The sequence below is a fragment of the Ciconia boyciana genome, chromosome 1 (genome assembly GCF_034638445.1).
Source record: "Ciconia boyciana chromosome 1, ASM3463844v1, whole genome shotgun sequence".
NCBI lineage: Eukaryota > Metazoa > Chordata > Aves > Ciconiiformes > Ciconiidae > Ciconia > Ciconia boyciana.
In genome coordinates this window covers 152,797,276-152,825,041 of record NC_132934.1, presented here as the reverse complement: position 1 = coordinate 152,825,041, position 27,766 = coordinate 152,797,276, and the positions used below count along the sequence as shown (strand labels likewise).

Below are 27,766 nucleotides of genomic sequence, written 5' to 3'. Positions count from 1 at the left end.
TCCGCTGATAAGCTATTACTGTCTAGTGAGCAACTGTCCTTTCAAACTTGCATCTGGTCACACCTGAGTGTAAAGAGTCTTGTGACAGGTCCTTCTGTAAGTGTAAATGAGTAGGTTGGTTGAAAGCGATAAAGCTCTGGTCTTTTCTGCCCTACTGCATTGCTGCTGACTAATTGGGTCATGATATGGAGCTACAATGTCATGCTGTCTTATGTCTAAGAGAGTACCTTCCTCTTCTCTGCTAAATAAAGCAGGGATCCTTACCAGCAAATACATCTGGGATAGTCTTCCTCCTCTTCCATCCTTTCCTCTGGGACAGTTATATCTCCACAGCTTGGTCACAGATGTTGTCACACATGTGGATTATTAGGCTAATCTGTCACCTCTGTATTTGACTAGGCAAAACATGACGTAGAATGACCAGGAGCAATTTATAAAAGATCTTGTAGGACTAAACATTTTCCACGTTAACCCTCTGAAGCATAGGGTAACCTTAGCCACCCAATATTCAGATTTCCACCACAGCATATACCTATCTTTCTCAGTTCATTAGTCTGATACAAGACAAGGACCAAATAAAGCAAGATTTAAGTGCCTCAAAGCAGGCTAGGCAAAGCCCGCCCCAACTTCACAAGGGTAGCTTAGAAGCTGAATGCACTTTATGGCTCTACAACCTCTCCCAAGTAAACCCCCATGCATATTTTCACCACACTGCAGTTCGGCCTGGCTAACTCTCACAGTCTCAAGCCTCTCCGCTCCCACTAGGCTCACAGTGAATGAGCCAACCTAAAAATTAAGCAGCAAAAATATGTCATCGCCAGATAATATTCCCCAATTCTTGACACCTCATCATTTGCTTCAGCGGTTATTGACACAAAAGCCATATGGCTTTCAACTTATTGAGTCTTTTCTTTTAATTGTTTCCTGCTGACCCAATTTTGTTTTCCATTTTCTATTGACCAAGAGTTTTTCTAAAGGTCACAATTGATTCTTCTATCTGTGGTACCAGAAAGAGAAACTCTAGCAATAAGAATAGCAGCAACCATTTGCTCTCCAGCCCAGAAGATATATAATACTGACATAAGCACTTAAAACCCCCACCTCCAAACAAAAACCCAAACCAATCAGCCAAAAAACCCCCCACTAGTGCAATCTCCACATCAGGCATAGCCTGAGTCATTATCTCCAAAGAAGAGAATACAGAATAATCTCAGTACAGATAAATTAAAAACTTGTATGTAAATATTTTATTCTCTCATATTTTGCAAATCAGAAAGCAGTGTTTGGTAATAAAAAATAATACAGAATTATTATTTTTCTTCCCGTCCACACTCATATATTACCAGGTTTTCCACATTACAGATAAAACTGTCTCTTACAGTCTAAAGATAACATTCACTTTAGGTATATTCTGTACTTCTGGCTTATTTCATATTAGTCTTCTGAACTATTTACAAATATATTACAACCTTTAAACCTCAAAGCGAAGGAGTATTTCAATAATCAATCTGACATAAGGATCAGTAGCTCCTACATAACTTCAGTGTTTAAGAGAAACTATACACGCAGTGCGGTAGGTCTGAATAATTTATATCTTTAAAAAAAAAGAAAAGCATTGAAAGTTTCTGAATATAAAACTTTCGCATTGCAGTGGTACCTACTGACCCGCCTCGACTGGAGGACAGGAATGTGAGGTGATGTCACTGTGCTTGTAGAGAGCCTCGTCTAAGTCCAGTGCCTTGCTGCTCAGCTTGACAGTCATGCAGCCGTGGTAGGACGCGGTGACCGGAGTGGAAGTCACAGGAACATCTGTGTGAAAGGGGAGACAAACATCTCTGATGGCTGGTTTTGAATAAATACCTGCCCTACCTATGCTCAGGTGAGCATCACTTCACTGAATTCAAACTCTCCTCTTCTCCACCCCGGGATTTCTACCCCCACCCCCCACCCCCCCCGCCCTCACAGCAGAAGGCAAAAGCACAATCCCAGACATGGGGAAAACACCATCTGCTCTTATGTACAAAAGCCCTTCTTCCAGGCTGAACCCTTCCTCAGCTGCTCTGTGTCTCTGCAAGGCCTCCGGTCCTGATGAAACTATGTGCTGCGCAGCAGCAAGGCTTCACCCCAGTTGCACGCTGTGTTCACACTGCTTTCCATCTCGACGTTTCCCCCTCTCCATCTCTGAACCCTCTACTTCGTCTTCAGTGGAGTTGTTATACCTTCCTCTAATGCTCTCCCTCTCTCTCTTCAAAATATCTGCCACAAGGTTATAGGAAGAACTTCATGACAGGAAGGCTCCTCCTATGCGCAGCCTCTACCACTTGCTGCACTCGTCTTTACTGTTCTCTGATTATGCACAAGGAGGTTGCTGGCATTCATCAGAAAGGGGCTGGAATACATCAATTGAGTCGGTAAGACTAATGAGACTAATTTTTTCTGGAGATCCACTGGTGGCATACTTTTGATCAGTTTACCAGAGGCAGAAAACAAATAGCAAGGAAGAAGACACTAAGTACAGTCCAACAGACTAGAGAAAATTAGTCAATCTTACTAATAACTTCTGTAACATCATATACAAACTGACCTTAAATAAACAAAAAAACCCACTTGTAATAAAGTAATCACATGAAAATTTACGTGAACTGCGTCCTCTACCCTTCCCTAAAGGTTATTCGTTTATTTACAACCCAAAGCCAACCCAGTCAAGCTGGTTGTGCAATGGAAAGCAATGAACGTCCCAAAGATTATTTAACTTCACAGTGATGCAGGTAGCTAAGTAAACCCCTTATCTTTACACTGAAACAAGGACTACTTGAACAATAGGTTGTCCTGTTGACCTGAGATTATATGGAATTCAAAGGATTCTGCCTGGAGAGATATGAAGCTGATGTGATCAAACACAGCTCAGACTGCAGACAGACTCTGGGACTGAGTGAGAGAAAGAATATTTGTGTGGGATCTGTAAGCCACAAAGAGATACTATAAATCTTCCAGCTTCCTTGCTGAAAAGTACCATTGCTTGGTAGTTGCTTAAACTAATCATTTTAGCTATTTCCTATTCCTCCCCATTTACCAAATTTTATCTGTGAAGTCTGCTTAAGAGAGGGAGGCATCTGTGTTGCAGTACCTCACATGAATGTAAAATAAATTTTTACTCAGAAGAAGTTGACAGTGTTGGCTTAACAGCTTGAACACTTGTCTAAGGAATCATGCAGATTGCTGCTACGTATGCCACAGGGCTGACTGAAAGACAGTGTGGGCTTTGAGATGAATTTGTAAGATACTAGAAAAAATTAGTTAAAAAAATATTTTCTTTGTGTTGTAATTGCAAATCAGGTCAAATATTTAATTTTCTGTTTTGACTAGAAATGGATCCATCTGAAATGTGGTCCTGTAAAGACTCAAAAGTCTTGTTTAAAGGCTCCTTCACCTTGTGTTCTACACATTGCCTGGAAAAACACCTATGCATCATATAAATTACATAATTTAGGATTTACCACAACTGAAAGTACCATAAAAAAGGTAGTAAATGCCTGTATGTTCCCTCTTATCTCTTGAAACTCTAAATAATATTTCTTCCACATCTGCAATATTAGCTGTACTTAGGATAGGACATACTACATATTTTGACCCAGAATTCTTTCTTTAATTGTGGCAAATGGAATAAAGACATTAAGTGTGGCCACTATACTTTGTTTTTTCCACAGGGTATGGAAGCAGGGAGAACCCAAAAACAACGTAATGTTTTCAAAATCTGAATGAGCCAAACTCAGATCTGACCATTTGGTATAGTTATTTAACCCAGAGTGGTGAATCCAACCAAAGTGCTGAAATGTTTATTTGTTTGGCAAATGACAAGGTTTCTCGATGCAAGTGCCGGGTTCCTGTCAATGGCAAAAGCAGACCACAGACAGAAATTCCTGTTGCTGAGCAGAACAGATCAAAGGGGGAAAGTAGCTAAACCTGCAGAAGCCAGCTGGGTCTAAACAGCCATAGCTATGATATCTCAAACTTAGTTCTGGCTAATTAAAAACCATGCTTCACCCAGCACGGTTAGTCTAAGCAAACCACAGAGAACTCAGGACAGCGACAGAATGGGATTGTTTTCTGAGCTGTGAAAGTCTCTGCTGTGCATTTGAGAGCTACTTGAAAGGACGCAGGTGACCTGTCTTCCTTGTGCAACGGCCAGCTCGGACAATTCAATCTGGCACTGGAAAATGCCACATTTGGGGATTCAGCCTTGTTCCTGCCAGTGTGTGAACATCCCAGAGTGCGTGGCCTCCCCCTTTTAGGTGTAACTAGGAGCCATTGACATCATCGGCATAAATACTCTGTAAACTCTTATTCATGGTGGGAACAGTCACGCCATGTGTCCTGGCACACATGGCACCTCAGCCACCCTCTTCCAGCCTGACTGCTTCAGCACCTACCAGGAGGCCAACATTGCTGCCCCTCCCTTGCTTGGGCAAGTAAGGGCAAGATTTTGCTTAGCTGCTGGCAATAAAATAGGATGTACCACTCTGCATCAGAGACGTAAGCGTTTCCTTAATTGCATTCATCAGCAGTAGGGACTGATAAACTAGTTCAGCCAGAACGAGAAACAAACCCCCAAACTTGGCCAAAATTCATGATTCAGATGAAAGTTTGATCTTCCAGGTTCAGAACAGAGGAGGAAACTGACCTCCCACAAGAAGCCCTGTTGTTGCTGAAAAACCAGGAAAACTATAAATGGTGGTAGCCGCTTTGCTGTGCCCTAAGTACCCCCTGCTGGGAGGAAATCTGTTAATTGCGTAGTGCTGTGATCAGTTCAAACAGAACATCAGCCAGGGAGAATCACCACACTGGACTTCCCAAGCTTCAGTCCAAACAATGTGAGGCCCTGGTATTCCCCTCAAGGAGTGCTCACACATGTTCACTACATTAACGCAGCACTGCAGGAGCCTGTGGTCCAGCTCCTATGGATTTTACCAGGTTTAAGATAACGACCCTGCTTACAGCTATCCTTCAGATAAATCATTCCTATTGCTGACCAAGCAAAACCTCCTCTTTCCATTTTTGCCTCCAGCTGTCCTCAGAAGGACACAATCATTCCAGAAAAAAAAAAAAAGAAGATTGTCAAGCACACCCTCACATCTGTTAAGATCACATGCCTGCATTGCCGACAAAGCCTACTCAAGCAGAAACAGAGAAGGACGCTCCCAGCTTGAATGAACAGAGACAGTTTTCCTGACTGCCAGCTCAGCAAGGTGAGTTGGGAGTCTGTAGCCCATGCTACAAAAACTGGATGCTCACCTGGCAATCCTCCCACGTATGTCTTCACCGCTGACTGCAAAGAGCTCTCCAAGATGGACAGACTGTCCTCTAACTCAGAGATGCTTAGTTCACTCTCTCCTGCTATCCCATCTACCCTCAGGGATAAGTGATCTTTCCTGAGGAGGATGTCCACAGAGTGTTCCTTCTTATCGCAGAGATTTATTGCCAGTCTGGACACAACTGTGTTCTCCAAGGCCACGATGATAAACTGGACAGCAGGGGAAAGAAGAAAAAGAGGCAGTGAGCAGAAATATACCTAGCCACACTTATTCAAGATCCGGATGACCCCACTGTGGCCTTGTTTACAAAGATTTTGCAGAGCCACCAGAGAATTAGCCTTATTACTATTGCTGATTGTGTTCTGAGCTCATTTGCATAGATGAAAAACCAAGGAACCAGCGGGACTAATTGTTAGTCATAACCACTGTCTTCTCAGAGAGAATTCTTAGTGGGTCTTAGAGAGGTTGTTACATTGCACTGGGACCAAATAGACTAGAGCTGCTGTACTATAAATGAAAAGTTGGCTTGTGGGTTTTAGTGAAATCATTTCTGATTTACACTCATGTAATGCCAGAACCCAGCCCTTTATTATGAATACCATTAAATCCGTCGCTTCAGCACTCCATCATAACTGGTGTTTCACAGCACCTGGAGTGACACCTAAGCCTGTCTCTTCACTGCCTCGGGACTATTACTGATGAGCTCCAGAGAATGGAAATTATTTGCTTATGGCATTAGCAAGCACAAGCAAATAGCTTCTGTCCCAGAAAAATATAACACAATACGCCTGCATTCAAAAGACCAGTTCCATCTTTTACCTGGACGACATTTGCAAAGAGCTCCCTAGCAGTGTCTGACACGTACCCGCAAGGGGCAGAACTTCGGTGTCAGCCAAGCACTTCAGTCTCAGACCATGTTCTGAACTGGGGGTGCAAATAAGCAGGCAGGGAGCAAACCTGACAACCTTTTTTGAGAATGACTTCCAGTGCCCAGGAAATAGCAAGGAACCTTCTCTAGAAAAATGCTTAAGTCTGTACCTGTTGTTTCAGTTTCTTCGTGGAGTGATAGTCAATCAGAGATACTGATAAAGGGACAGATGCTTCTTCTGTAACCAGAGCAAACAGCACGCCAGTATCTGTCGCTGGTTGAATTGCAGCATTTACTTCTATTTCCCAGCTTGTCTTGGTGTCATTTCCAGAAGAAGGTTGCACTACAGAAAAAGAAATGTGTAGCATGACAAACATAGAACTAACAGGTCAAATGGGTAGGCTGTGCAATTTCTGCCTGGAGAAGAGGATAGATGGATGAGCATATGGAGGGACTGCCACATTTCTTTTACTCAAAATAAAAAATTCCAAAGCACCTGAACATAAAATCAGAGAAAAAAATGGCATCAGTTTCTCATTACCTTTTGCATTCTGCTGCCTTTCAGAATGCCAAATGACAAGGTTAAGTTTTTTTATCACAAAGAGAGATTCAAATTCCCGTGGCTTTCAACCCAACACATTCAAAGAACTGCTGCAAGATAGGGCACCCAATTTTTGCCTTGTGCTTGACTGTCCAAAGATCATTGAGGAATCTAAGTCCAAATCTGATATACAGTAAATATTTCTATGAAAGCCTGTGTTAGACTGAAAAAGGATATAAGCATTCTACACCGATCACCTGCCTCATCACTTCCTGATCACCAATCTCTCAGAAGCATGGGATGTGTCATCTCACCTGCTGAACTCTGAAATAAACTCTCTGGCATCTTTCTTACTGACCCAGTGCCCTTGTAATTTAAAAGGTGATGCTGGGTACAAAGAAAGATTTCAATACTGTTTCTGCAACCTCCCTACACAGTAGTATTAGCTATGCTGGTTCACCACATCTTGAAATACAACAAATAAGTTCTTTATAAAGCTTACTATTACAAAGCCAAAAAGAAGGAGGATTATTGTTTGTAGAAAAAAGAATATAAAAATGCAGGTGCTGAGGACTCATCTCTGCTGAGTGCTGTCATCCGCACTTCAGATGCTGCATTGCCTCTACTTTGCAGCTTTTGAACCCATGTGGTAAACGAGACAACAGACACCCGATACTCCCTAATTTACAATGGCACAGCAGAAAAATCCACATAATGATGCACAGAAGGCTTCTGCAGAGGAGGAATTGCACACAAAACTAAAATAGATGGTTGGCATTTGTATAGGTTTAAAAATACTGAGTCGATCACACATATAAACAAACAGAATAATCCAGAATAAAGAAAAGGTGTCTTTCTGAGTGCTAAATTAGTATGGCCAAGTTTGGTTTGAAACTTGTTATTACTGCACCTAGGCCAATTTCATTCAGCTTGTATCAGGGATACGCATCGTGTGTTTGTCCCAAGTGTAACGAATACCACTCGATGATTAAAAGTGAATCCAATCTTGGACATTTTGCTACAGACAATATTGATTTTCTGTCTATCGTAAACTCACGATATAGCACTATGGCTTGCAGCTCTCCGTGTTTAGCAGAAAACAGTGGATAGTGCTGGAACCACCTACTGCTGCTGACAGAGGGATTGGAAGCCCCTAATGCTGAGGATGAGCTGGAACCAGCCTGGACGTGAAATGCATTACTCGAGCTACACAGAGAGAACCTAATCCGTTCTGGTGATATTCATACTGGCTCTAACCATCATACATAGGCCTTCCTTTGCTATGAACCACAACTTTAGTTATTCCCTCTCCACCCACAGCTGCCAGTCTTTTCTGCATTGATCAACATCTGGCATACATGTAAGTTTTAAACTGTTTATTAACCAAGTATGGTTAATGGCAGGACAACAGGTCAGAAATAAAAAAAAAACAAAGTACTTACCGTAAGTAAGATTAAACACAGCAAAACCTCTGCCAGGATAGAAAGACCCTCGTCCTGCTACAGAAAAGCACTGCATCTTTTCATTCATCTTTATGGTCTCTTGGATAGTGGTGTCCTCCCCATTCAGCCAGTTCCATGCCCGCATGCAACCATCCAGCCGAGGGTTTATCTAGGAAGATAAAGCAGTATCTCATGCCTCAAACTACTATTCAGTGAAGAATAACTGATTTTGGGTGCAGAGGAATCCTGAGTGATATTATGATATCAAGTAGGGGAAATAATTTTGACGTGTTATGAACATGCAAACCAATTGGCAGCAACCCCAGTCCCACAACCCCAAGCAAATAAGTGGTCAGTATTCCCCAGGAAACTCACCTGAGTTCAGCTGGTCTCCACAGGACAGAAGGGCACTAGCTAATGCAGGTGCTGATTTAGTTGTATTGATTCTGTTAGCTGCTTCTACATGCTGCACATCATTAGTGCAATTTACTTCTAAAGCTCTGTAGCCAAAGCTTTGTAACTCCCGTAATTCTGCATTGCAAATGCTGGAGGGTAACTTGAAGTTAAAAAAAAAAAATCCTTTGTGTCATTGCAAACAGCCTTCATGACACACAAAATGTTGGACCTAATCATGGTATAAGTTGTTGGGTTCTGGCTTAAGGGAGGGGTGCCTGAGCCACAAGACAGGCACCCCACTCTGTACACACTTTGTTCCTTCCAACTTCTAGTTATGTTATCCCGTACCTAATGTCAGCAGTAAAATGTGAGACAGTATGTAAAGAGAAGGCTCCTTGCAAAGTGTGTAAATCAGCACCATTACACCCAATTAACTGAACCAGAGAGAGAATTAAGTGTCTGAGCCAGGATAAAAACCTCAGGAGTCTTTGGCTCTCAATCCTATATTCAGACCACACCTCGAGCTTAATGTTTCAGACAAGCAGTGGCCCTGAATGACTTATTGTGAAGAACAGGAGCCTTCCTCAGCTGCCGCACTCCCAGTCACAGAGCCGCAAGCTTGTCACCTCATTTAGAAATAAAGAGATGCCAATTTGGGTTTCAAGGTGCCAACTCTGTGTGGTGGACATTCAAAACAGCCTGAGCAGCAGCTATTTCAGAAACACAGCAATCATTCAGTCTCACCCAAAGAGTGCCTTAGCTTTTATTCATATGCCCTATCGACTTGAATTAGGAAGAAATAAAGAAAAATAAGCTTCTGTTTTTCCTTGGGTCTTACTGAACTGAAACAGCAAATGCAAGCAGCAAACCTGTGATACAACATACATGAAGCACAAACTTTGGTCACAACACAAAAAGTGCCCCCAACGTTGTTTCCAGACCTAGCAGGCACAATGGTACCCTCACACAGCGGTGTGCCCACCGACCCACCAGGGCCACTCATGGTCCCCAAGCCAGCATGACCACCACTAATTCTCAAGGCTTTGCCATGTGCTCCAGTTTTGCTGCGTCCTAATTCTGCAGGCCAAGGGTGGGATACATCTCACCCAAACTTACCAGTCAAAAAATCAGGAGTCTCACCTTTGCTACTGGCTTAGGCTCCCTCTATAGTCAATGGAGAGAAAGCTGTATCCAGAAGGTGATAATTCCACCTGTTTCAGGGAAGGCTGAACTGCTCTCAGGAAGGACCTACATTACCCCAAGAGAAGATGAAATCAAGCCCTTCAGGCATGCAAAACAACATGAGTGGATCGTGCTAGACTTACCGGTAGAATAAGGTCCTTTGTTTTGAAAGGAATGCCTCCGACTGTCAAATTCAGCTGATACAGTCCTTTGTCTAGAGTAAACAGATCCCCTGAGACAGCTATTTTCATAACTGCATCCCTGTTGACCTTTATAACCAAACTTCTTTCGAGTTCTTCAACAGAGATCTGAAAAAGTAAAATTGCAAATAGAATAGTTCAGTATAAAAAGAACTTAATATCTACAGCCTCAACTAAACAACAGACACCACTAGCGAAATCCCCAAGATGGAGAAATATTCTCTGTCCCCAGGCCTCTTTGTCTACCTTTTAAGTTACATTCCACCTTGATATGTAAATCTTTACTCTTGACAGCAACTTGGGGTTGCCCTAATGGCAAAGACAGCCCAGCTACTTCAAAACAGGTACACAAAAATACGAGTGGATTAACTACATGACATTTGTAGGTTGCTCTATGCAAAATGTAAATGCAGTAACGAGTTATTAATGAGAAACTTCCTATTGCAACTGCACGTGAAAGGAAAAGCTGGAAAGACAGATAAGAAGATGTCTTTTGTTAGGCCAGTGAAAGATAAAGCAGAAGCCTTCCAGCCACATGAATTCTAGTTTTTTAATACTGACCCCTGAAAAAAGAACAACAGAAGATGTCATATTTGAGAGGATAATAAAAATGTGTAATAGGCAATAATTTTTCTCTCAAAAGGTATCTGCGAGTTTTACCTCCATGTCTCTGAAGAGCTACTTCTAGGAAGATTCTATCACCACTGAAATTTAAAAACATTTCATAATTTTAATTATGACCAGGCTGCACAGAGAAGCACTATAAAGCAGCCAGCTCTGTGGAGGGAGAGGAGGTGAAGCACAAAGCTGACACAAAGCTGCTGATGAACAGCAGCATGGATTCTGCACCTTGGGACCTGGGTCCTGCTACCGATGGGGCATTCTGTGGCCGTAGCGGAAGACAACCCCTTTTTTCCTGCAAAGAAGAAAGGAGCACGCCTTTTCTATTTCATTATCTTCAATGCACTACTCCTTCCCACCCCATGACAGATATTCCACCTACCCACTCTTCATCCATATAGCTCTGTTCCCTGGGACAGCCAGATACTGCCTCCATCAGTGAGCCGCTGTATAGAACCAAGTACCTATTTCAGCGGCTGTTTAGACTTGTTCTTCCCTCTCCCTGCTAGTAGACCAGGTCATGAGCATCTTTCTCTTTGCATTTCAAGAGTAGCTGCCCCAAAATTGTTTCCATCAGCCACGCTGAGCTCTCTCTGTGGCTGTACTGTAAAGGATGACAGGGTTGAGCAGGTTTATTCCTGGACACTACCTTTGGATTGCAGTCTTCAGTAATGAAGATTAAGATTATTCACAGAATATCAAACTTTTTTCTTCTCCTGTGGGTTCCAGTACAGTCTGGTTTATATTGCTAAAACACTGTTTACACTTGGTGTGTTGCTCCATGCTGTATCCTACAGGACATGAATTTACTTGTCTGAAGCTTGCTTGTTTAAAGTGGCATCTACACCTCCCCACTGCGTTCCATGGAGACACACAGGTCAGTCTCAAACAGGCTTTTTTGGGCATTGGCAGGCTGTAAAGTCCACTCAGTGGGTGGAAACACTAGCCCACAGGTCCTGGCAGCCACAGCCCGACTGGCTTAGCTATGCTGGCTATCAAGCTAAAACTCACTCGGACGCCTCTACTCAGTGTGGCGGTCACCGCTGGCCCAAGACGCTGGGGTGCAGAGCTCTGCAAGGAGCTGGCAAACACCATCTCCCTGCTCCTAGAACAGATTGTGAGCAGCCATGGAGCGAATGGGGAAAAGCCAGCTGCAGCAATGCCCGTACTGTGCTTCCTTGGTGAAGAAATCCTGCAACTCGCAGGGCCACCAAAATTCAGGGCCTTCTAAAATTTTATTAGATTGTGTAGTAAGTAATGACATATAAATTTTAAAAAACTAGTCTGAGTTCTTAGCTGCTTCTGATCATTAATATAAACAAACCCAGATCAGTGGAAACTTCCATAGGAGAAGGGGTTAATCCCAGTGGAAGCTCTTAACAAATTCCAGTTTAGGAAACCAGCTGCAGTTCCTTATGTTCAAAGCTTAATTGCTGGTGCACCTCCATCACCTACAAACCAAAAGGTGAAGCATTTCGGTAGCTAGCAGACTGCTGTAATTCCCTCCTCTGGTTGCAAGGAGTAGCTAGCTGCCGCCTGCCATAGTGTGCTCGGGGACGATCAGGTGGACAGTTCTCGTAGCTAAGGGTTCCCATACAGTTAGCCATAAGGGCAGCTTTGTGTTTCGGATTCATGCCCTGGATAACTCATATCATAGAGCCAGCCTGTCCGCTCTTTGCCGAAAAGCAAGTGGACAGCACTGAAAAGGGACAGGACTACAGGCAGCTGCAGGGTTAAAGCCAAATACAAATCTGCTTGCGATTGCTTAACCTTCAGTTCTGACATTTAACAGTGCAGGTAGGTTATTATTTTTGCTAACCATACTGTCCTCAGAGCAGTACTAAACTAAACATTGAAAATAAGACAAAATGATTACTTTTTTTGGAAATGCAAAACAAACAGAAGGCGAATGCGTTCTCTACTATCATCAGTTCATACAGGCTACTTCATCCAGCTGGATTGCACACAAATAACTGTATTAAAAGTTTTTCCTCAAGCTTGCTTGTTTGTGTTTTCAATGCTGGGAATTATAATCTAAAACCAGACTAGGAGCAATCAACATCAGAGAAAATACGTAGGTAGAGATATTGGCCCAAAGTTTTGAAAATGCCTTCATATTTCCATAAAAGTGTGCAACTTTTGCTCAAGAGACCAACACATATACACTGCTGGTGCTTTTTCTCATGTTTTGCTTTTAAATAGCCATTGTTTTTTCATCTGCTGCAAGTTAAATAGTAAAATTCTCACAACCTCTATAAAGTTCTCCCAAGTTCCAAACTCCACTGTTGTAGGTCTAACCAAAACTAAGAGCTTGAACCTGTGCACACTGAAGTCCAGAGTAAAGCTCCCAAACTGCATTTCAGTCTGGACTGTGACCTCTGAAGGCTGTTGGGGTTGTGCTTCACAGAAGATGAGATTGAAAAGTACACACAAGTCCATACTTAAAATGAAATGTGTGGCTACATGTTTTATAAAAGGAGACAAGTAAAAAGGAATAACCCCTCCTCGACAGGATTTCCCAAATTAAAAACCATGCCAGACAGAGGAAAAAGGAGAAATGAGGGCAGGGATAAAATGGAGGAGCAGATTTATAGTTTTATGGCTCAGTCACACAGTTTAAATGGCATTTAGAGACGGGGTGACCCTGGATGTTAAGCAAAAGAGAACAAAGTACCTGTAGGGTGGAGGCAAGGGATAAGAAAGCAGAGCAGAGAAAGGAGAAATCAACAGCACCCCAGCAATGCAAGCGGCATCCCCAGTGTCAGAGGTGAGTCAACCATGAAGTCAAGAGACTAAAGGCTCCTTCCTCCTGCTGCCGTTCACCTGTGGGTAAATCCTTCTGCCTTTGCCCAGTATCAGGCACAGCGTTAACAGTTTCACTTCGGGAGGCAGTCACCAGAGCTATGGCCATCGACCTGCTCCAAGCAAGCACTCCTGTGCCAGCACTGCATGATGCTCTCTCCTCTGCTCACGCCATGCAACGTCCCTGCCAGCTGCCAGGCCCTGCTCAGCCCAGGTGCAGGACAGCACTGCTGGCTGCAGGGACACCTCTGCTCCCCCTTTGGCGTGGCTCCTGTCCACCTGCACCGCACAGCACCCATAGCTCGGTCTGCACTGTCCCAAAAGGTCTTGGGGATGGGTTTCCAAGGGATATGTACAACCTCTAAAAAACCGCACAAAGAGCGCGTTGCTGCAGCAACCCCAACCCGGCAATTTCTTGGTTATGATGGTACCTGGGGATAAGAGCCCTGACACTGCTGGCTGGCAGGAGACCAATAATTCTTGCCTAAAAATGATACTTACTTTTATCATACTGCCTTCTCTCCCTGCAGAAAGCAAGCACAGCCTTTGTTTACCCCATAACTCCTATGCATTTGAACACTTTTGTATTACTTGAAGAAAGAAAATACATTTCAGATATCTCCCCTGTAACGAACATGGGAAAGTTTGTAATTACTTCATAATGAGGTCTGGCACTTAACAAGTATGTTATGCTCCTGTGTTAAACAGTTTAGCTTGGTAATGACTGCTTTTTGTGACTCCAGAGTCATCCCAATGGCATCAGCTCTGCTTTTCACATCTTCTGTCACCATCCTCCCTGTGCAGGCAATTACAATTGCCATATTTCAAATTAGCAGAACAAATCTTACAACAAATTTAGTAAGAACTGGCTTGAGGCTATTCCTACCTGTGAAGATACAGCATGTCATACATTTTATCTACAGCTTTGCTGAACCTCTACAGCTCTCCATTTGGAATCTAAAATTGTTTCAGTGACAGTAAAGGAACTGAATTAAACATCACCTCATCTGCTGGAAACATTACCAAATGTCAGTAGTTGACAGTGAATGCACTCAAGGACTTCTTTATTTGTTCATTAGAAACAACATTTTTCCCACCTTGCTTTTTTCTTTAACGAATAATTCTGAATATTTTTATACTCAAAAATTTAGTATAAAACCAGAAAATTATTCACAGTTACCAGTATCTGTATTTGTCTCATACGTGAGTTAGATGAAAACTTCCCACCCACTCCCCAAGAGACACATCAACTTAAAAGTCAAAAGATCTAATTAAGTAAGAAAAAATGAAAGGAGGGAAAAAGGCACAAATGAGAAGATGCATATATAGAAAGCTAATCTAATGTAGACCATACTACAGGATGCTTTTCCTGATCCTGTCACAAACAGTAACACCCGTGATGCTTCCTGAACCACCAGGAGATGTTCTGAGAGAGCGTCAAGAACATGAATCCTTACAAGCTCCAAGATGCAGTGCATTGTCTCAAGAGATTGCTGGGATTATGCTATTAGTCAGCAGAGATCCACTTAGTTCCTAATAGACCCCACTATCTTTACAAGGGAAATGGACTATTTTGTGTATAAACAAGCCTGAGGAGTTTAAGAAAGGATACTGTAGCATAAGAGATTTGTCAAGGGCTCAGACAATCTGAGCCCTGTGACTAAACAAACAAACAGATGAATAAACAAAGCCAACCAAACACTCCATACAGCAAACAAACCACCCTTGGAAACTTCCTTTAAGAGAACAGCTACTGAGTTCCTTCCCTCCTACTCCCTTCCAACTCTCACCCAGAAGGCATCTTCTCAAATTAACATGAGTTGTCTTAGCACTGCTGCATCCCAGAGGCACTGTGTCTTCTCTGGTCAGGCTAGTGTTGTACAAATTAGTGACCCAGCCTAGTTTACAATGGATATAAAGTATAATTCAATTTCTTAGGAAAATTATCCTATTCTCACCTGAGGATGTATTATGTACTGGTGTGCATTGAATGGATAGGTTGTCAGGCTTGAGAAGTGGGCCTGTGCGAACCTCATGAAGTTCAACAAGGCCAAGTGCAAGGTCCTGCACATGGGCTGGGGCAATCCCAAGCACAAATACAGGCTGGGCAGAGAATGGATTGAGAGCAGCCCTGAGGAGAAGGACTTGGGGGTGTTGGTTGATGAGGAGCTCAACATGACCCGGCAATGTGCGCTTGCAGCCCAGAAAGCCAACTGTATCCCAGGCTGCATCAAAAGCAGCGTGGCCAGCAGGTTGAGGGAGGTGATTCTGCCCCTCTGCTCAGCTCTCGTGAGACCCCACCTGGAGTACTACGTTCAGCTCTGGGGCCCCCAACATAAGAAGGACGTGGACCTGTTGGATTGAGTCCAGAGGAGGGCCACAGAGATGATCCGAGGGCTGGAGCACCTCTCCTATGAACACAGGCTGAGAGAGTTGGGTTTGTTCAGCCTGGAGAAAAGAAGGCTCCAGGGAGACCTTATAGCAGCCTTCCAGTACCTGAAGGAGGCCTACAAGAAAGCTGGAGAGGGACTTTTTACAAGGGCATGTAGCGATAGGACAAGGGGTAATGGCTTTAAACTGCAAGAGGGTAGATTTAGATTAGATCTAAGGAAGAAATTCTTCACTCTGAGGGTGGTGAGGCACTGGACCAGGTTGCCCAGAGAAGTTGTGGATGCCCCATCCCTGGAAGTGTTCAAGGCCAGGCTGGATGGGGCTTTGAGCAACCTGGTCTAGTGGAAGAACCCCCATGGCAGGGGGGTTGGAACTAGATGGTCTTTAAGGTCCCTTCCAACCCAAACCATTCTATGATTCTGTGAACATCTTTGAGCATCTTCTCAAAAATACAAAGAATACACAAAGTGTAGCTGCACTTGACAGAGCCCATCAGGAACAAGCCAAGAGAGGGTAAGATCTCAGCAGCGATCTGGACTCACCGTTTGCCACATGCCATGGTTGATAAGTGGTCCGCTGCTGGTCACGCGGCCTATTCCGTTGTATTTCAGCTGCAGCTCTAGCCGTCCTTTGCGCAAAGCCAAGACTACCCATGTGCTGTCTTGATGGCCTCCAGCAAAGAAAAGGATACCTTCAGGATCAAAGGTTCTAAAGTCGAACTCAGCCACAAGTCTGACCGCACAGGTGCCAAGAAATAAATTAGTTATGCAGAGTTCAAAAACCACAGAGTACTTTCCATACAGATAGCATCAACTCTAACAGTTATAAAGCTCCATTAAAACCTACTAGCTTTTAATGCACTCCTGAAAGACTTAAGCTGTGAAGACAGATTTTAAAACAGCATCAAGAATAAAGAATACATTACTGGACTTCAGTAATTATCTTAGGAGCTCTGTGGTCAAGGCTGCCTTTCTCAGTTACTGGTTTGGATAATGTTTCGCCTTACAGGACTTCACAATACAAACAAATAAGCATGATCATAGGAATAATTGTTATTGTAACGACTTAACTCCATTGCATGCATCAAAGCCGGATAGCGCATTTGACTGTCATTCTAAATTGTCCTCACCTCGTCAGTTGTTTCCTTTTGAAGCGCAGCCTGATAACAGGAGTGCCGCTGAACATCCTCCCCAGGTACAAGGATTTAATACTTTTTCCAACAGCAAAAGGCACGCATGGTATTATGTTCTATAATCAAAACACATTTTTGAGTGTTTATTCTCCTCACACAGCAGAAAGAGAATCAGAGAGTATGCCTCCTCTTCTTTTCTCATGTAGTTGCTATACATATAGTAGGTTAGGGCACTTCAATGTTTATACTCTCAAAATACAATTGTTTTGGTACTGAGAACATTTCCTCTTTCCTTCCCTCCTCCCTCCTGTCCACCTCGGAGGAATGTTTTCCTGTTGCAAAATGAAATTATACTCATAAGGTACACCGTAAGGTTTTCTACTGCAGCATCATGCTGCATCAAAAGATGTGCTAAGAACGTGCTGTTGGTTGGTCACTGCAGAGGCAGCCTGTGCCACTGAAGCCCATCCACCTCAAATGCCTGGAGGCCGAAAGCGTCAAGTGCAAGTGCTGGTCTGTAAATTACACCATATGCCCCGAGACCTTCGCACCACCCTACTGGGTCTAACTCAGAAAAGCTTGTGCAGCCCAGAGGTAACTCACAGCCAAATAGAGGGCCGGCAGGGCTATCACTGGCATGCTCTTTTTGGAATGGGGACAGGAGGAACATGAGAAGAGAGACTCTGAATGGATTTCCTCCCAAAAAGGCTAACGAGACCCTTCGTTTCAGGAGAGCTACTGTCACCAGCTCAGGTGGCCTTGCCAACATGATTCCCTCCTGCTGGTCACTCAGCTCAAATGGTTTTGGTCCAGAGCTTCACCAGTTAGTCTTAATTGCAATGTAAAATAAAGGTCTGTTACGCAGTTACAGCAATGAAGACCAACATACCTCACACGTATTCATGTCCCGGGAAAGTTTTACTCCCCCTCTGCCATCGCAATGACAGGTATAACTCCCTGGCGAGTTGACACAGGTCTGTTCACAGAGCTTTTCTTCACATTCATTTATGTCTACACAAAATCAGCAAAGAAGAGAGGAGAAAACAGCAATTGAGTTTGTTTAAACATGAATCATCTGGGGGGAAAAAACGTTATCAGTGCTGTTTTGTAGCACCTTTCATTTGAGCGTGCCCAAGCGCTCCGTAGCCAGTACTTACCCTATGCCACATCTTTACAGGAGGGAAGAGTTAGAATTAGCATCTGCACAAATCTATTCTCACAGACAGATTCCAGCTGCCCAGAGATACACAGCAAGTCAGTGGGAAGGCTGGAAGCAGAGCTCAACTCCTTGTCTGCTGATTCAGAGCCCTGGGCTTTAACTTCTAGACAAGACTTCCTCCCTTCAGGCCCCTTCTGCTATGCTTGTGCTGACTGGCTCCTGCTCCTTCAACTCAGGTTCAACTCAGGGACTGCTTGCTTCATTGCTACTCAGCAGCTGGATCCTCAACAGGCAAGTAAAAGCTGAGTTTCTCATTCATTATTTTCTTTTTTTTGATTCGGCTTGTTTTTATCCACTTCACAAACAAATGCAGGAAAACAAATTGCGATGGCCCACATGGATCTCTTCAGGCACAGATAAACACTTAGAGCCTGGTAGGGCTGGCTGCCATGTGATTCAAGTCATTAAGTTAACTTAGACAAAAGGCAGGGAATAATGCTAGTTTTGGAATACTTTCAAAACTTACTCCGTTGAGAAAGCTTGCAGGCAGTGTAGCCAGCAGAACTGTGCATGGTTCCAATGCATATTAAGCTCCTAGTTCAGAGTAATACCACAAGACAGGTTTTGAAAGAACAACAGCTACTGTTCTGTAACTTTTCTTGTCTTACAAAGAGAGAGAGCAACATGCACAGATGCTTCTAAGCTTCCACCAGATCTTGTGCTTGTCATAAATTCAAGAAATCTCAGTACTCTGCTTTGTAGAGCTTGATTCAAGTCATCAAAGATGACTGCAAACTCAATGAACTCAAAGATGACTGCAAACTGCAAACTCACTCACAACTAGGGAAAGGGAACAGAAGTCCAGTGTGTAAGAAAGATTCAAAAAAAGCTTTTACTGAAGCCTGAAATTAAATTTCTTTTTTTTATAGCTTTAAATCATAAATGCTAACACGTTATTTCATGAGCTTACCCTGACAAGTCTTTCTCACGTCATCATACTTGTAGCCTGCATCACAAAGACATTCGTATGAGCTTAATAAATTTTTACAGTGGGCTTCTCCACAGATGTCTGCTGATGCTGTGCATTCATCTATGTCTGCAAAACAAGCAATTAAACAACACAACTTCAGGTGAGTATAACCACTTCACTGTTCACACACTGGAGTGGGCTCAGGGTCAAGAGATCCCTCTATCATTTTGGTAGCTGAAAAAACAGTATCTTTAAGAATCTACCTTTAGTGTTAGCTAGCTATAAGAAGTGACTTCAGGCTTTCAAAACCAGTTGTTGTTTCTTTCTTTAGGCCATTAACCACTATTGGAAAAAACAGTGCAAAGTGAGCCAGGAGAAAAACTGTAAAATCAAAACAATTCCCACAAAACCAAAAAGCCCCTCTCCATCCAGGGGGCTGAAACTGTGGGTTAAAAAGCAGCAAGCAGGAACTGAGGAACAGCAGTATGAATTTTACCAAAATACAGAAGGAACACACAGCCTGTGGAGCATCACAGATTTCTGTTCTCCTTCCTCAGACAGGCAAACAATAACTTTTCAAGCATTCACAAAACTAAGATCTAAATCTGCTGATCTGTAGTGGTAAAGGGGAATTGAGGCAGCCCAATTTCTCACAAAGAACAAGTCATGTCTGAGAAGTGTTGTGGGGTTTCACCACAAAGGCAGGCAATGGACTGGAACTGGAGGTCCATAAAATCAAACAAGTGTTTTTCTAACATGTTGACTAATACCCAGCAAAATCCTGGTGTTGACAAAACATTTGCAGTATACTGAGAATTTAATATTTACTTTTGCTTTTTAGTACATGTTAAAACTACAACTACACTTCGTGATTTCCCACATATGAGTGAACTGGCCTGTGCTTATACGCCACATTGACAGTGCTCTGATAGACAGTACTAGGGTATTTTACAAACATACATACATACGAAAACAAATGTAATTGTGAGCCCACTCGCTGTCCACCTGTCCATGCCAACTGGCACCAGAAGATAATTCAAAAGGGAAGTTGGCTCTTCTAAGCAGCTGCTCCCATTAGAAAGGGATACCACGTAATCTATACACTCAACGCTTTAAACAGTGGAAGTGACAGAGAAATAAAATCCTGCTCTTTGTCTTTTTGCTGGTAGCATTAATATGTTGTTCAGATCAGGTATGCAGTCTGTTTAGAAATATGTTGTCACATCCATCTCTAAGAGGTATATACACAGACTTGCCTGTTTTTTCATGAGATACCCATAACTAACAGCCACCTGTGATCATTAATGAGTCTGTGTCTCAGCATGCAGTTTCTTAACACTTTTAAAATCTCAGCTGCTTAAGTTTTGGTTATGTAAATTCATTCCACAGTTTCAATCAGATACTTCAGATCCTCACCTTCTGTTCTCAGCTACTGTGTAAAACAGTTGCCAACCTTCACTAGGGCCTTTCTACAGCTATTAATATTGAGCTGCAGTGAATTTATCCATCTGTATCTATATGAATTCATTAGCTGCTGCACATATCCGAATTTAGAAAAAGAAATTAAAATAAGAAACACACAAAAGAAAAACAAAGTGCTTATATACTACAACACCGTGATACTGGAAAGGATCACAACAACGCAATCTGGCCAGCCCTTCCTTCTCTCGGTGTCAGGCTATGAGGACTGATCAGCTAAACCAATTTAGCACAATCCAAGCCACAAATCCTCCATGAATCACGCCTGTGTTATGACATTGGAAAGTAGCACAGTGCAACTGCTGACAAGCCCAGGCATGTAGTGCTGGCTGGAGCACCCAGGACAACCCCAGCAGCGTGCAGCTAACAGGAGCTACCAGCAAGTCTCCGCTGGGCTAGGGAGTAGACCAGGGCTGCTCAGTGCAACCCACCTCTCTGAAGTACAGTCACAAGTCACTAAGCATCTGTTGAAGCAAACTGAGAGGCCCAGCAAAGCTTACCTTCACATGTTTTGCTGTCTTTAAGAGCATAACCACTGTAGCATGAGCAACGGTAGCTGCCTAGCTTGTTGAGACACAGTTGGTTACAGCCGCCGTTCTGCACTCTGCATTCATCAATATCTACACCAAAAGAAAGTGCTACAGTCAGCTTTTCACCTCTGTAAATAATCTGGAGGGTGAGAGTGGGATAGGCATTGGGAAGGAGAAAGACCAAACAAGAAACACTATTACAGCTGCAACACAATTATTACAAAAAGCACAAAGATTTCATTCAAACACTTCAAGTACATTAGCTCAAGTTCATTTAATAAAAAAAAAGACAGAGAAGGAAATGTAACTGACTATCTCCTTCACAGCCCTGAGAATGCAGAAGAGTATCTTTAGTCACTGTGGAGGTGAAGAAGTTTGTTTGCACGGGCAAACTAATTATAACTAATGTATTTTATATCGTAATTAACTTTTAAAATTATACTATGACCAGTAAGTTCAGGATGAAAGCTTTAAATAAAACAAGAACAATATATCCTTACTACTACAGAACTCATGAGAACACAAAAAAGTTTTAAGTTCACAGCTATTGAACACTGTGAGCTAAATGGTGCTCCACTGAAGTTAGCAGCAAAAGCCTATTAAATTCAGTAGAGCCTGGATTTCACCCTCGATGTGCCCTACTTGCTCATTATGTCCTGCTTGTCTATGGACTCTAAGAGTTAGCTGATGGGTAGAACAGCACATTTAATGGCATTTTATAAGAAAAAGAGGGGATATGCTTCAGACTGATCAGTTGCTGAGCTCTCAAAGCTGATTGTATACTGATCCAACAACTGTCTCAAATGCTTAAATAAGCTGCTTGTGAGCGATCCTACAATCTCCCCACAATATTTACATCAGAAGGAGAGGCTTTGGATCTCCTGCTGTCTTGGTTGCCACAACTCTGGACTGGCTGAATGTGATTTCTGGCAATTACTTAATACTGGCAGACAGAAAAGCAGTGACCATGACAGGAAGCCTTGCAGGCAGAAAAAAAAAAAACAAACAAACAGAAAACAAGAGGAGGGAAGATGATAACTTCAATGTTTCATAAAGGAATACAGAAAGCCCTCTTGGGGCCTGGAACTTCTTGCACAAATAATTTCTGCCTGAATACTGTCTCTGGAGTTGGTGGAAATACACAGAGGGATGTAAGTGGACGTGGAATAAGGTCGTACTAGCAAGGAGGCTTTAACAGACGAATTTCATCAGCCTGTGCATCATCAGAGTCAGACCCCAACTGCATGCTGAAAGTCCCTGTTCCCCTTGCAGGGGTTCTAGAAAGGAAGATGGGGCAAATTCTCAGGCTCTGCAGTCTGTGATCTGTTGCATCGGGGTTAACAGCAACAGTTGAGGCAGTTCTGCTTGAAAAGCCACTACAACTCTATTTCTGCTGCCCCTTTCAGAGGGGTGGGACAGAAAGTTGGAGCGTAACTTCCTAGATTACCTTGCCAAGACCAAGTTGAGATCCATTAAAAGCATATAAAAAATGTTGACGTGACCAAGTTATATGATTCACAGAAGGGTAAAAACACGAGCGGTGTGTAATCCAGGTTCAATTCTGTGACTTTTGAATTGTGCAGCACAGTATCAGTGACCATTTGAGAATATAGCAAAACCCAATACATCTTTGTTACCGGTATAAAAGATAACGAAACCCAATTACCTTTTTCACATGTTTTCCCCTGCCAGCCATGCTTGCATTCACAATAGAAGTCCCCCTTGAGATCTTCACATTTGACGGTCCCCTCTTTGTGACAAGGATCGGGAGAACACTGGTTTGGCAAATCTGATTTATATAAGGAATAAAAAAACCAAAACAAAACAGAACAATACATTGAAGTCACTGACAACCAGGTGTTTCACTCTTGTTAAAAGTCAAGAAGCTTAAACAGTAATGGGGAATCACTATCAGAAATACTCACACCTGGCAGAACTGGAAGCTAATTCTTAGTGCTCACATGCCGAACAAGCTGTGCCAGGAATTTTGCAGAGCACATGCACTGGAATTCATTTCATTGCAAAAAGAAGTGAGCTACCACCCCCGTATCTGAAGGGCACATCCTGAAAGAAACAGCTCAAAGTATCATTTTTAAGAAAGTTAATTCTACTCTCTCTAGTTTTGGAGAAAACAGAAAGCAGGCAGCAACTAAGCATTCCAGGAAGGATGGGTACTCTTTTCAATTCCTTTTGGTAGTTCAACCGAGGATCGCACCAGTGTTGATAGATTTGTTGCTAGCAAAGATTTGTATCTGAAATTTTTGTCAGAGCTGTCCAGCTTAGGCTTTTCTATTATGTAGAATGAGAATAAAAAAGAAATACCAATGTGTTAACAGTATAAGAATCACAAACCACTAATCCAGTGTACAGACAGCACAATGTTCCTACGGGGCCAACACAGAGTGAAGTCTGCCACGGATTTTTAAGCCAAGTTCCAATAGTTGGCAATGGACATTCTCCATAGGATCATAGCAAGAGAGTAGTCACCATACTTTGGGGAGGATTGGGGGAAGAAATATCAAACTATCATGTAACTACTCAACGAATGGAAGTCACCTGTCCAAATTCACGTACCCACCTATCTGCAAAACACTCAGGGACAGTGTTTGCAGAGATAGCTAAAGGGAGGATCAGAGAATACCCTTGTCCCCACAAAAAATGAACTGGTCGTTATCATGTAGTAGTAACCTGTTACACAGGTGTTCCAGATCAGTGATCTTCAAAAAACATGAATGTATTAACCATTTCCACAACCTTAACCAGAAGGAGCAGTGCAGAAGCTCATTCTGTAGACTGCAAAGCTCACCTAGTCAGAGGGCCTTTCCGTTTACATATCCCCTCCCAGCAGTGGGGTTCAGGAGAGACAGGGCACTTCTGCAGACCTTTTACACTTGGGTGAACTTTAGTCACAGTCCAGTCTGCCATGGATGCCACCTGCTACAGAGAACATTTGAACCTGACCAGAGCCAACCTGAATGAATGTATATTCACAATGGGACTGACCTACACTGCAGCAGTTAAGTGGTCAGTCCCACTGTCCTCTGTGCTCACCAGCACATGGAATGCATTGGAAAAGGAAGTCCTATGACATGAAGGCATGATGTCCAGGCTTCTCCGATTAACATATCTGGCAGTTTCTTGTGCCTGACCAGCTATGCCAGAGTGGGGGTGGCAAAGCTACAAAGCAATGATTCTACCCAGTCCTTTTGGTGCATGATACAGGCACTGTTGGCAGCTGCTGCAGCTAGCAGTCTTTAAAGGAAGAACTACTATCATTAACAATGCCTTCTGCAATCCTACGATCTTGGCAACACCTTCTTACTACTCAGCAGAAACCCAGTTCAGTCCAGACAAAAGGAAGAGTTTATGAAAAGTGGACCAGACAGGTACATTTAGAGCACCTGATTAGCAACAGCCCTCTGAAGACCAAGTTTGGTCTGTGATGCTAGATTTGCAGTGCAAAAAGCGCTCAGTGGGTACACATTAAGTGAGCAGCAGCAGCAGCAGCAAAGACCCCTTCTCATACACACTGGTTCTGCTGAGACCAATGTTCAGTAGACCAACATCCAGTTCAGACTCTTCATGATATTCTGAAACATGACTTGTGAATCAATGGGCATATGGGGTGGCAGGGAGGCACGTAGGGAGAGGAACTGTTGAGAAGCCCATCAGGCTTCTCAAATTGAGAGAAGTTAAGAATTGGATTAACTCCTATTTTTGTCAGGATTATACTGCTTCTACATTTGTGTTCTTAACTTCCCCTGTGTGACCCTGAAAGTCACCTTCATGACAGGCTCCTTTGAAAAAACTTTAACATTTCTGTGAGTGCAGGCAGAAGCAACTCCCTCTGATGTCTTATAAAGCACTGAACAGCATTTTTGTTTGCACTGCCTGCCTTAGATTTGAATCTCAGTAATCACAGACTGGTTGAGGTTGGCAGGCACCTCCGGAGGTCATCTGGTCCAACCCCCAACCTCAAGCAAGGCCACCGAGAGCCAGTTGCCCATGTCCAGACAGCTTCTGACCATGTCTGACCATGTCCAGACAGCTTCTGAGTATCTCCAAGGATGGAGACTCCACAGCTTCCCTGGACAACCTGTGCCAGTTCTGGGTCACCCTCACAGTGAAAAAGTGTTTCCTGACGTTCAGGTGCAACCTCCTGTGTTTCCGGTTGTGCCCATTGCCTTTTGGATTTTCAGTTTGCCTTTTGGACAGCCACTAAGATCGGTGCTGTGTTAGGCATGAAAATAAGGCAAGAGAATATACTTTAATGTTAATATACTTTAATAGCATTTGTGTTATAGTCATCAAGAAAAAATAGTCAGATTCTTGCACACTGAATCACCTGAAGACTGAAATTAGCTGCACAGTGTTGCAGTTAATCTAGATTACCATGGAGTACTAATTTCATATTTGCTTTACGTTTGTCACATTGTGCAATATAAAAGTTTTCACCATTCCTTTCTCTGTAGGGTATTTAATCGAGCTTTAGACATACGGACTATGACAAACATACCTGTCCACTATGCATGTGTTTGTAATGAAGACTCCACCGTTCTTCTGAAGGGGACTAACAGATGCCAGAAGTCAGCAGATGATTGGCAATGGCTGTCATTAAATATAGTGGGCTGAATCAAGCAGGACAAAATAGATGAAGCGAAGGAAGGAACTCTATAAAAGGTCATTTTAAAAGGAAAGAATTTGCATTTCAAGTTGTGATTTCATTCCCCTCTACCAAAACTCAGTGGTTCCATCCACTCTCTCACTTCAGGTTCTCCTCCGTAACCAGCACAGCTTCAACTGCTAGCTAGGGCTATGCCATTGAAAAGATAAGCACTTATCCTGAGCCTCAGCAAGGTGTTCCATCATGGACAAGGGAGGAGAGAGCCAGAGGGCTGACCAGGAACAGAGTGTGACTTGGCCAAAGAAATGCCAATTTTCAGTATTTCCTCTTGATGCTCAGAAGCTAGTGCCTAGGAAAACTCTACAGGAAAAGCAGGGGTACACAATCCTAAGAGCCTCACAAAAATAACCATCCACTCACTGCAAACAAGGCCTAATCATCTTTCTTCCTCACCATTCCAGCTGGGCAGAGCTGGGGCAAAGCCACAGCCAAGGTAGAGGCCAGGCCACACAAAAGAAAACACAGCTACATGGGCTGTCTGCCACATCCACCTGCCAGAATACCTCCCAATAAATCACTGCCCAGTCGACACACCGCTGAAGGCGGAGGAGTCGGGGAAGGAGAGGCCAAGGTAAGGCAGAGATGAGCCACAACAGAGCTGCTCTTGATCAGCATATTTCTTTTCCTAGGCAGACCAGAATTTGTATACAGTAAACACAATGGTTTAGGTATAGTAAAAAAAAAAAAACCAAGTCTGGTTTTTTGAAGCAGCACAAACTAAGCCTCCCAGACATGGCAGTGTTTTCAAAGTCACTTGATAAGCAGAACATGTCAACAGGGTTATGCGTGACTTATCTGGTGTATCTCAAGCTTCTGATTCTTTCCCTCAAACTGGATTCTGATGTGCCTTGCAGAGCCGGATGGAAATAACACTGCCCAGCAGAATGCCACCCTTTCTCAACCCATGGTAAATGGCAGGAACAACCACGGACATTTCTATCGCATCAACACTGTGCCGATAGTTTGCTCCTCTTATCACGAGAGTTTGAGAACATGAGACAGAGTCTTATACCCTCCTGGTGGCTTTGCAGCTGTGTAATTCTGCCAACTTCGTAGAAGGTGCTCCTGATTTAAACCATTGCAAGAGAAAATGGAGCTTTTGTTTCCATTCATTTACATGACAGATTTTAGTAAAGCTTTTAAAAGTAATAAAGAGCACCTTTTTGTGTGCTTTGAGCTATGTCTGATAGCACATATATAGCTCATAAATGCAGACAGAGAATAGAACTACCAGTTCCATTTTTGAAGTCTGTATGGAAACAAGACTTTACCTAAGTACACTGACTGCTGCTTCCAGTTCATTACTTGGTACTGTGAATTTATTTTTTGATATTCACAAAATGGTGCAAATTAAAACTTCATTGGGAAAATGCTAGGTTGCGAAGATTATGACACCCACTGTTAAAAAGCAGACACACACATGACCTAACAAAAATCCCATTGTGGTTTTTTAAGGCCACATGCAGCTTCATTTCCAAAAGAAACTGTAGAGTTTTCCAAACTGTTGCAGAACCAAACCCCTAATTCCTAGCTGACCTACAGGATCTCTTTTAGAAATAGATCCAGATCTGCAGACCAAAGTACAGGTATCTATGTGTAAAGCAAGCATCTCTCTGCAAAGCAATTGTCTTAAATTGTCATTGCAGTCAGTGGAGATCTAGTCACTACAATAAACAGAGTCCGTAGAGTGATTCAGCTCTCCCCAGAGCAGAGGCAGTTTGGTCAGTGGAATCCCTCTAGAACCACTGACTGCAGATTAACTCTCCACTGTGATGGGAATACTGCTCGTGCAGGCACCTATGCTGGAAACACCTGCATCTACCTCTCTGAATCCAGAGCTGAATCCTACCTGTAACCCTGGTCTGAAGATCTTATGAAACAGAGAATCCTCAAATGCCCCCCATAGCTGTCGAAACACTGTCACAGTTAAAATGTGTACCTTATTTCCAGTATAAACTAGTCTAGTTAATCACCCTCCAGTCCTTGGGTTGTGCAATGTCTTTGTATGCCAGATTAAGAGAGCCTTCCACTACCTTGTTTTGAGAGGAGAAAGACTG

At 43.0% G+C, this 27,766-nt stretch overlaps 1 protein-coding gene across 1 annotated transcript in view; it reads right to left on the bottom strand.

The window, feature by feature from the left end:
- Positions 1-1,223: 1,223 nt before the first annotated feature.
- The window catches only part of GAS6 (growth arrest specific 6), a 44,595-nt gene continuing 18,052 nt past the window's right edge, over positions 1,224-27,766 (bottom strand). The window contains exons 5-15 of the mRNA XM_072849826.1: positions 22,692-22,814; positions 20,996-21,115; positions 19,017-19,142; positions 17,777-17,898; positions 16,885-17,003; positions 16,298-16,487; positions 9,885-10,049; positions 8,164-8,332; positions 6,351-6,523; positions 5,293-5,521; positions 1,224-1,809 (exon numbers count right to left, since the gene is read on the bottom strand). Coding sequence (XP_072705927.1) covers positions 1,658-1,809; positions 5,293-5,521; positions 6,351-6,523; positions 8,164-8,332; positions 9,885-10,049; positions 16,298-16,487; positions 16,885-17,003; positions 17,777-17,898; positions 19,017-19,142; positions 20,996-21,115; positions 22,692-22,814 — 1,688 coding nt within the window. The 3' untranslated portion in view covers positions 1,224-1,657. The remainder of the gene's footprint in view (positions 1,810-5,292; positions 5,522-6,350; positions 6,524-8,163; positions 8,333-9,884; positions 10,050-16,297; positions 16,488-16,884; positions 17,004-17,776; positions 17,899-19,016; positions 19,143-20,995; positions 21,116-22,691; positions 22,815-27,766) is intronic.